General features: G+C 56.2%; 1 protein-coding gene across 1 annotated transcript; it reads right to left on the minus strand.

Moving 5' to 3' along the window:
- Positions 1–1,013: 1,013 nt before the first annotated feature.
- Mapk8ip2 (mitogen-activated protein kinase 8 interacting protein 2) lies at positions 1,014–9,133 on the minus strand. The gene is made up of 12 exons (XM_005067107.4): positions 8,888–9,133; positions 7,928–8,033; positions 6,425–6,703; positions 6,212–6,308; positions 4,735–5,970; positions 4,323–4,398; positions 4,026–4,198; positions 3,815–3,924; positions 2,888–2,995; positions 2,693–2,763; positions 2,000–2,098; positions 1,014–1,799 (listed from the first exon to the last, which is right to left on the minus strand). Exons 1-12 carry the CDS (start codon positions 8,950–8,952, stop codon positions 1,727–1,729), a joined length of 2,493 nt encoding a protein of 830 aa, XP_005067164.1. The 5' UTR covers positions 8,953–9,133; the 3' UTR covers positions 1,014–1,726.
- Between the last annotated feature and the right edge of the window lie 871 nt (positions 9,134–10,004).

Raw genomic sequence — 10,004 nt, forward strand, 5'->3', positions numbered from 1 at the left:
GCACAGGGGCCAGGCTTTATACCACCCCCAAGCGGCTGTCTGCCTCCTTATAGCTTTGCTAAATCGCAGAAAGGCATTTACAGATCTTCTTGGACACGTGGGATGTCCTGGAATACTAGCTTAAAGGTGATAATTCCACAGCAATTGGTCTTCATCCCTGATCTTCACATATATCGTGACTGCTTTTGTTTGTCCACACACTGAAGTGATGATTTTCATCTTGTTTTGAGACAGGATCACATCATGTAGCCTAAATTGACACTCATCCTGCCCCAGCCTCCAATGTCCTGGGATTATAAGTATGTGCTACCATGCCCAGATAAGACCGGTTTTTTTCTTTTATGTGGCAAACTGTCAAGACTTCCCTTTGTTCACTCCTCCGTTCGCAACCCTCACCAGTGAGCTATATATACCACTGCTTAAGGTCAGAGAGCACAGACCTACCCTCAGGGGCCACTTACTGGTACTCCTCAGAGGTTGGAGTCATTTAGGGGTCCCAGGAGAGAATCTTGGTGAGGATCTATAATCACCTACAGGCTATAGGCATGGTTTAAAAAAAAAGTCACCTATTTTCTTCTGGCTTTCTGAGTAAAACTTATAAAAAATACCATTTTTTAAGACCCACAGGTATTGTTTCTGAAGTTGTTCAACACACACACACACACACACACACACACACACACACACACACACACAATCTGGACCATATCTCTCCCCGTACCGCACGTGGAAAAGACACAGGGTCTGTAGCCAGTGCCTTCTTCCAGGCCTCAGCTATCTCTGCAGGAAATCAAGTGTGTTTGGAGAAAACATCTGTGAGGGCCTCCAGAGGCCACCTCCAGCAAGGCTCTAACACAGCATGCAGTGACCCACCCTCAGCAGGACTACAGAAAGTGCTGAAGATGTCTCCCCATCCCCATAGCCCGCTCAGCCTGGGTCCTCCATTTCTATTGCAACAGGCAGGACCTGAGACTTGGACCCCCACCTGGGCACCACCTTAAAAACAGCCAGGGTCACACCAAGCAGAGTTTATTGAGGCCGTGGGCGGGGCCCATGTACACAGCAGGTGGCGTACGCAGGGCAGATACTCACTCGCTGGACTGCAGGGGTGTTAGCGGCAAAGCAGATGTCCTGTTGGAAGCACCCTTTGGGGTGCCCTCCTCCTAGCAGCATTGGGGGCTTTGGGTGAGCATCAAGAACCACCTAGTTGCCCGAAGGTTCTCTTAGTAAACCCCTCCCTCTTTCCCCTGAGCTCCTTGTGGGTTGGGGCTAGGGTCCCTTCCTGCGATCAAAGACGGGATGATCTCTTAAGATTCACTATAAAAATTAAAATTCATTTATAAATCACAGGAGATGGGCAGGAGGGAGCCACTGGGGGACCTGACTTCATCCGTTACCTTGAGCCTACTCCCCTCCCTTGAGTTCTACAGAAGAGAGCAAAGAGCGAGGTGTACAGGCACAGAAGGGAGACAGAGAAAAGGCAGTTGGGGGAACAGGACGGAGGAAGACAGGAGAGAAAAGATGCATTGGAAGGAAAGTATGGCTGCTGAGGCTCCTCCCCCCAACAGCTCCCAAAAGCTATGATCTGGGACTAAAGGATAAGAGCTCCCAGCCCAGAAACTCCCACAATGTAAGGTTCCAAATGTCCCCAATCCAGTCCTTGCTCAAGCCATGGTGGCCTTGAGACACCCAGAGCTGTGTAGACAGGAGCTGGGGGAGGTGGGTGCTACTCCAGGTAGATGTCCTCTGTGGGGCAGGCAAATGCCAGGTGCTCCTGGTAGTACTCCAGGAAGGCCCGGCTGCAACGGGGGAGAGAACGGTGCTCAGCGCGCGGTGCTCCTCCTATTCCTTCCCCAGCCACGCGCTGAGGTCTTGACTAGCAACCATACCCACACAGCACCCTTTTCCAGCAACCTGCAGGCATGAGGGCCCTCGCATGCACCTGAAACTTCCCAGGCCCCGTATCCTCCCTGGGCGCCTGCTCCATCTTCCCACTCACCCCACGCTCTGCGCCACTGGTCTCATAGACTCCTGGGACACAAAGACATGGCAGGCAAAGCGGCTTAGCAGCGGGTGTTTGGTGATGAAGCCAAAATAGCTGGGGAGACATTGACAAAGGGGGTGTCAGAGCACTGACCCAGCCCCGGGGAACGCCATTAGTATTAACAGCAACTGCTATCCAGATGAGCTTCTGGAGACTTCAGATCTCACCCCACCCCCAAACTGTGGCCAGTCAGATTCACTGCCCCATGTCTAACAGACATAACTTATGTATTTATATTAATTCACACGTGCTCCATAATAGCTTTGTAAGGTAGGTGTACCAATACTAAGCATAGGGAGCATTAGTGTCTTGCCAAAGGGCCCCTAGTCAGTCTGTGGCAGCACTGAGGTAAAGGAGGCAGTCTGTGATCTTAAGACCTAATACCATGCATCCCTAACCTCATACAAACATGGCACCTATTCAGAGTTATGCGGATGAACCATTCACCCGTCACAGTTTTCCTTACATTGGAACTGGGATGGAGACTGTTGCACCTCTGGGGAACTGCAGCTGGATCAGTGTCTAGACTGACCGACATGGATTGGGTGACCATAGAGGTAGAGGTGGGGTCCTGAGGGTGGGTGGGGATTGGAGAACAAGTGACCCTCGGCATTTGAAGGAGTATAGGAGGAACAGGTAAGTCCTTACCAGCTGTTCCGGGGATGACAGCCACAGAAGGAGATGTTCTTCATCTGGAAGAAGTGACTGCATCGCTGGAACTACAACAGAGTTGGGCAGAATCATCCCACACTGGCTAAGACAAGCCTGCGACCATGCCCACTACATGTGGCCCCACCGCCACCTCCCAGCCTCCCCCTGGCCCCCAGCCTATCACACTCCCACCTCAGGTCCTCCTCCACTCAGACTCAGCTTGACCCCCCGCAGAGAGATCTCAAGGTCACAAGAGGCAGGAGGGCGCAGGTGGACTGTTAGCTTCCGGGCTGTGGCAATCTGAGGGAGACGGGAGAGGAGAAGGGAGGGTCTTGAGGAACCCATCACGGGCTCTCTTTCTCTCTCTCTCTCTCTCTCTCTCTCTCTCTCTCTCTCTCTCTCTCTCTCTCTCTCTCTCTCTCTCTCTCTCTCTCTCTCCATGCCTCTGTTCATTTTAGATTATCTGAATACTCTTGGCACCTCAGGGCTCCAGAGGCAATTCTGGAAGACAAAAGAATGACCTTGGCCATCTTTGCTCTCAGAACAAGTCAGTCACCACCCTGCACCCAGCTTGCCTCGCTTCTGTTACAACCAGGGTGCTTCTCTTGGTTCAGGTGCCAAGAACTAGAATGTTCTGCCCACACTTCTATCCAGCTCACTGCCTGATCTCCATAAGCTGCCAGGAGCTCTTTGATATAGAGCTGGTCTGTCCTGCTCCTCAGGGTCCATCAGCCTTGGTTTCCTGGGGGCAGGGGTGGGGTAGGGGGGTGGGCAGGTCACAGGTACTGATAACTATCCACTGGGTGGATGACTGAGCAAATGAGGGACGCCCAGGGAAGAGGAGATAAGAGTTGGTTTTAATTTCTAGGCAGAAAGCTCACGGCTTAGGGGAGGAGGGACCAGCCACGAGGTGAGAGTTTTACTGAGCCGACCGACGGCTGCTTCACTCTGCCCTGGCCTTTCTGCTTAGGATTCTGAATCAGGCCTGAGAGTCAGCCCTGTAACACCCCCCTTCAAGGCCGGAGGCCTTGGGGCCACAGAGGCTGTGTGGCCCTGTGGGCCTGGGGTGACAGTCCAGGTAGGCCTCCAGCCTGTGCCCGCCACCATCTCCACACTCACCTTTTGCATGGCCGCACACAAGATGCCATTGCCCTGGTGACATGGCACTTCCACAGAACCCAAGAACTGCACGTCAAAGCGCTCTACCCAGCAGGGGCTCCGCTTGCTCCCTGGGGAGTGGAGGAGGGGAGTCACGTGGACCCAAGTCAGGGGGGTGGTGATACAGGAGAAAGTCTGTGGTGGCAAGCTTTCTCTTGCGGATGGGTCTTACCCAGCAGGTCTTTGGCAGGACCGGGCACTGCATGGGCATAGAAGGCAGGGAACACTCCACGCTCGCCAGTGCGCATGTTGAAGCCACGAAACCAAAAGTCATCCTCTTCAGCTTCCACCAACACGGGGTCATCCACATCTAGCTCCAGTTCGTCTGGATGCCGAGGGATGAACCTGAGGCCAGGTGAGAGGTCAAGTGAGGCCGGCCAGGCAGGCCTAGGTACATCACGTCCAGCAACGTCCTAAGGAATCTGTAGACTGGGGCCGGGGGTCATCCTGGGCAAGGGAGCGGATGTACCTGAAGACAGCCCGGTGTGTCTGCTCCCTCTCCTCCCCATTGACCACACAGGAAAAAAGGCCAAAGGACTCGGTGCCTGAGAGACAGACAAGAGACACAGAGACGGGGAGAGTCAGGAACTCCAAGGAGAAAGAAAGGGCTTAAAGGCCTGGCCTTGGGCTGGAGTCCAATCCCCTCACTGCAACAGACCTGTTGGGTACCCTAGGTTAAGAGGAAGAGCAACCCACTGTGGGCTGACCCGTGCCCCTTGGGGAGGATCACTGCTCATTGTCCCAGGAAAACAGCAAGTGCCCAGCCTTGGCCACCTCTAGAACTTAAGGCTTCCTGGACACTTTGGGGGACCAGATAGGGCCAGGGGCCAGGGTGGTGCTTCTTCCTCGGCCCCTCCCACCTTCCCCCACTTCCCACTCACTGGAGGATCGAGACGTGCTGTTGACAAAGACATTGAGGAACTTCTTGGAGAAGGTGAGGTCAGGACTGTCAGGAGAGGCATCCCCTAGCACCTGGTCACCGCCTAGTAATGTAGCTCCCGCCTCTTCCTCACTGGCCTCGCCGCTGCTGTCCTCTTCACTGTCGTTGCTCAGGCCTGCACAGCGCCGGAGGCTCACCAACTCTAGCTGCGTGTGCTCATCCACTACTAGTGTGTACTTAACTGCATCATACACCAGCGAGGCATCCAGCGGCGCAGTAGAGCCTGTACTTCTGGAACCCGGAGGGACCACGCTGTCCTCCGCATCGTCCTCATCCTCCTCATCCTCTTCGTCCTCATCCTCCTCCTCCGAGCAGGCAGCGGAGCAGGAGCGGCCAGGGCGGGCAGTGCGGCCCGGTGTGGCCCAAAGTGGGGTGATGGTATCCCTTGTCGGGTTACTGAGGAAGAGGCAGGGCCCAGGCTGCGCTGGGCCAAGCCGAGGTGCTTCGGGGGCCGGCGGAGGTGGCCCGCAGAGGGTGTCTATGTCCACCAATTCCACGTGGGGCCCTGCTACTGCCTCAGGGTCTTGGCAGTCCTGGGGTACCCGGTTGGCCTGTGATGCAGCTTCTTCTGGCAGGCGTGGTGCGGGAGATAAGCACTGGCCCGGGCAACGAATGGGCGAGGAACCCTCAGAGATCATGCGGCTCACCAGGTTGCTGAGCAGCCAGGGCGAGTCGGCATCTTCGCTGAGATCAGGCTCAGACTCAGAGCCGGACTCATACTCGCTGTTGGTGTCGTCGGGACCCACAGGCAGAAAGGCGGGGCGGCGGGGAGGTTCATGCAGCGGCTCAGGCTCAGGCTCAGGCTCTGAGGCTGGCGATGAAGCCTCCTCGATCGAGTTGGTGAGATGAGAAGAGCGGCCGCTGCTGCTGCCACCGTCACTGCTCAGCTCCAGCTCCGTCTCAGAAATGGACGAGATCATGCGCCCCAGGCGTGCACCACCTGCATCCTCGGAGTCCGAGCCTGGTGATGAGAGCTCCTGGCTGCTTCGCCGACCCTCGTGGTCCCCACTGGAGTGGCTTCTCAAGTCGGCCTCAATCCCAGGATCGGAGGAAGGGGAGGCCCCACCTGACACTGGTGGCTCTGGGGGTTCGTTCCCTTCACAGTCACAACCAGGGTGTACCAGAGACCGTACCTCATGGGGCTCCTCTTCTGCTGGCATGAGAGGGGCTGGGAGCTCTGCAGGGGGAGGGGTTTGGATCACTGCCACCAGAAAACAGGCCTCCTTCCAGCGCAGTGCCCAGCCATTCCTCCCAATCCCCCCCCCCCTCTTTTTTGGCTGTCATGGAACTGGCTCTATAGTCCAGGCTGGCTTTGAACTCACAGAGATCTGCCTGCCTTTGCCTCCCGAGTGCTGGAATTACAGGCTTGCCCCACCACCGCTTGGCCCCTCCCTCTTCTATTGACATCCATCCCTCACCTTTAAGGGGCTCCTGGGCTGGTGAACACAGCACTGTCTCCTGCCGGGAGGATGGGGGTGCAGATGTAAAGCCACCATTGTTGTTGTTCAGGGAGTCCTAGGGAAGAGAACGTATCAGCATGGCTGAAGAACACTCCGGCAATCAAGAGAAGGAGGGACCTGCTACCTGGCCTCCAAACTGGACTCTAGTATTGTGTCTGTCAGGAGGCTCACCTGGGCCCCGAGTGTAGTTAGGCGGAGAGTGGTGGGTCGGTGCTTGTGGGACTCCTCTTGGGAAGGAGAGGGAATGAGAGACTCTCCAACAAGTGCCTCTGAACCAGGTCCTCCCCCCGCTTGGCCTTCCCCATCTCCTTCCTCATCTTCTTCCTCCTCTTCCTCCTCCTCCTCTTCCTCCTCCTCCTCGTTGTCATCAATCATCTCAAACTCCTGGAAATCATCTTGGAAGGAACAGATAGGGTGTGGCTGCTCTGAGCGACCCAGGGAGAGGCTGTCCTGCAGGAAGGAGGGACAAGACAGGGCTGGGCCAGAGCACAACAGTATCCTGGAGTCCCAGGGATGAGAAGAGGGGAAAGCGGGAGTCCTTCCAGTTTGCACATCAGCAGAGCAATGTTTGTTTGTTTACAAAAAAAAATCTACTTAAGACACATATTGATCACTGCACTTCCAGGGAGGGCCTGAATTTCTGAGACATTCTCAGAGTAACCCCAAGTAACCATCCAGCTTTATTCACCCCTAAACCCCATCATATTTGACACTGCTACTCTGTTGCTTTTGTAGCATTTTAACAATTTACAACTCATGACTTTTTGATCTGTCTTGTACACCAGACTGTTAGACTACCAGAACAGGGTCATGCCCACATTATACATTGGCATACTCACCCATGGGAACATCATCGATAAGTAACAAAAGAATGTATAAATGAGGAGAGCCTGCCCTCTGATGATTCACCAAATTTGTACCAATCCCAGGGTCTTTGGCACAGCTAGTCCTTCTGCCATGGATTCCTCTCTTCCACGCCCTCGTACCTACCCCCATCTGCCTGCTTCCTACTAACCTCAGGGTTATGAGCGACATTTCCCTTGGGAAGACTTCCTGATTCCCCCAGCCTGGATTGGATTCCCTTTCCCCTCATCATCGCACTTGTCGACCAGTTGGAATCCCAGTTGGAATCCCGCCACTGGCGTATCGGATGATCACTCTCTCTCACGTACCTCTCCCCTGCTAAACTGAGAGCTGGAGGTGGGGGCAGTTTGGGCTCCGCTCACAACACCTGGAAGCCCCCTGCACTCGACACATGGCATTTCCTCACAACAAATGAGAATGGAAACATGTAGAGACAGAACCAGGAGACGGGAGGGGAAAGATCTCAAAGGGAGATGAGGCAGAAAGAAAGAGGCCACAGAGGTTGAGGTGCGGTAGAAGCTGGAGGGTTTAAACCGTTGTGGGAAGAGATCTGAGCAGAGGCACCCGAGCAAAGACACCCTTCTGCCTCTTGTGGCTCTGTGTTGGGGAGAAGTGACAGAGAAGGCCCTCTGAAGGGCCTGCCTACAGCATGTTGAGAAAGACAAGTACCAAAGGACTATTAGCAAGGGCAGAGGCTTTCTCGCATGGAGCTGAACTCAGACACTCTTAAACCCACAAGAATGCTAGGGAGACTGAGCGCGTGTGAAGCTCGTCTTTAGTCAGATCCTACGCACCCGACCCTTTCCCCACCTTCTCGCAGTGGTCTGAATCGTAGCTAAGGCCCAGTCCACAGTCGTCCGTGATCTCAGACAGGTCTTCATCATCAAATTCTTCCAGGCTTATGTCCTGGGGAGGCCTGAAGAGGGTGCCAGGGTCAGAGAGCCACCAGTCCTAGGCTCTGGCCCGAGAGCTGATCCTGAGGACACTGGTGGGAAATATCCAGCTCCGGGGGCCCCGACTCCTAGGCTAAAGCTCTCCCAGGCACGGCTCTCCCTGGATGCCTTCCTTCATGACAGCACTTGAGCCCAGCGGAGCCATTGCTCCCCAAGCCCCTCCCACTCCTCTTCAGCTCAGCTCTTGGCCCCTGTGGGTCACAGCTTCAGCCTCTGGGGAGACACCTTGAGCCAACAAGAAGAGGGGGAGTTGAAGCTGCCACAATAGGAGAGGGAGGGGTCCAGCTGCTCTGCTTGCGTTCCCATCCCCCTCCCGCCAAGCAGGCCTCTACCCAGAGGTCCAGCCCCCTCCCACCCCAACATCCCCCACCCCACGCCCAGTGCATCAAGCTTATTTCACTCTCCCCAGGCCTGGGGCTAGGAGCCAGGTCCTAGCCTCTGTGGAAGGAGACACAACAAGGCCAAAAGGACACTGCCAAGAACGGACTAGGTGCTGGGCACCCTGCCTAAAATCCTTCAAAGGGTCAGCCTAGGGACCCCACCCTTGCCAGGTCACCTGTCCTGACTGGGTGCGGTTCGGCATCCCAACAGGAAAGGTGTGTGTGCGTGTGTGTGTGCCTGTGTGTGAGGGGGTACTGCTGGGTCTGCGCGACAGGGAGCAAAACACGGAGGGACCCGGAGCCCAGGGTGGGGGATGGGCAGCATCAGTCAGAGGCCTGCAAACCAAAGAGGCCCCTGGCCTGAGTAATTGAAGTCTATGGGGGTGGGGTTGCAGGCCAAGAGACCTACATGAAGATGAGACGGGCCGAGTGCGTACCTGCAGCCCGGAGGCGACAGCGAGTGGAAGGTGGAGAGAGAAAACATCTCCGCGCGATCCGCCATCTTCCCAGGAACCGCCGGCCGGCAGCTAGGGGGGAGGGGTGAGGAGCACCGCGCGCCCTTGGTGCTCAGGCTCGCGGCCTCTGTCTCCCCACTCACCTCGTGACACGCCCTGCGACACCCGCCGGCGACACACCTCAGCGCCCTGCCAGGACACCGCGGCAGCAAGCCGCGCCGCAGGGGTGAGGGGAGGGAGTGGCGCAGGGCGGGGCCTGAGGGGGGCGGGGGGGATGGGGGTCGAGTCGAGGGGGGATGCGGGGTGTGGGGTGGTGGTGGTGGCGGTGGTGGTGGTGAGGTTCTGGCTGGGAGAGCTGGCGTGTGGCTTGCGTGGTCAGAGCGAGGATCCGCCGAGAAGCAGGAACCCGTTGGTAGACCGAAGGTTTCTGCAGGAGCCGAGGAAGATGCCGTGGGAGAAATGGGTACGACAGACCCTGGAGCCAGGACCGTGGCGGCCCGGGTCTGCGCACTTCTCGTTATCCGCGGTGTGCAGAGCTCCTGGGAGGTGGGCGGCTCGTGGGGGTGGGTGACGCCCTAGGAACAGCATTCATGCCCCCAGGAAATCCGAAAAGCAGAGAGCTGAGTTAGCCAGCCCGCCAGACCTCCCAACCCACTAGACCTCCAAATGTGTGGCAGAGGGAGCTGTCCAACCGTGGGTGCTGATCAGAGCTCGTCGGAGCTGTTCTCCACTGGGTGCTGATTGGCCAAAGGAAACTTCTCCCTAAAATTTGCTGACCCAGGCTAGAGCAATGATTTCCCTGACAGTGCTAACGGGGCCAGGATAGTGACACTGGCTCAAAGGACGTGGAGGAGGTCTGTATTAAGAACCCACCATCCAGAGGCCGACACTGAACTTTCTGTGTGTGGTACAGATTGCAGAACCTGAACAGAAGTTGAGGCTGTGTTCATTCAACTGAGCCACTGTTTTTTTGAGGCTACCTAGGCTTTTGGTTCTGCTCTGAGTATGGACAACCTCCAACTTGCAACATGGGCTTACTAAGGAGTTCTGTGTAGAGAGAAAGGGCAGAAAGGGAGCCAACTGTGAAACCGAGAGAGAA

Source organism: Mesocricetus auratus, unplaced genomic scaffold, assembly GCF_017639785.1.
Source record: "Mesocricetus auratus isolate SY011 unplaced genomic scaffold, BCM_Maur_2.0 Super-Scaffold_100010, whole genome shotgun sequence".
In the NCBI taxonomy this organism is placed as follows: Eukaryota; Metazoa; Chordata; class Mammalia; order Rodentia; family Cricetidae; genus Mesocricetus; species Mesocricetus auratus.

What these genes read in the sequence shown, in the direction of transcription:
- Mapk8ip2 (XM_005067107.4), bottom strand. Translation starts at nt 8,952, where the DNA reads ATGGCGGATCGCGCGGAGATGTTTTCTCTCTCCACCTTCCACTCGCTG. An exon ending in CTGTCGCCTCCGGGCTGCAG is followed by an intron (nt 8,034 to 8,887) that starts GTACGCACTCGG and finishes CACCCTCTTCAG; the next exon opens with GCCTCCCCAGGACATAAGCC. An exon ending in TGAGTGGAGGAGGACCTGAG is followed by an intron (nt 2,764 to 2,887) that starts GTGGGAGTGTGA and finishes ACTCTGTTGTAG; the next exon opens with TTCCAGCGATGCAGTCACTT.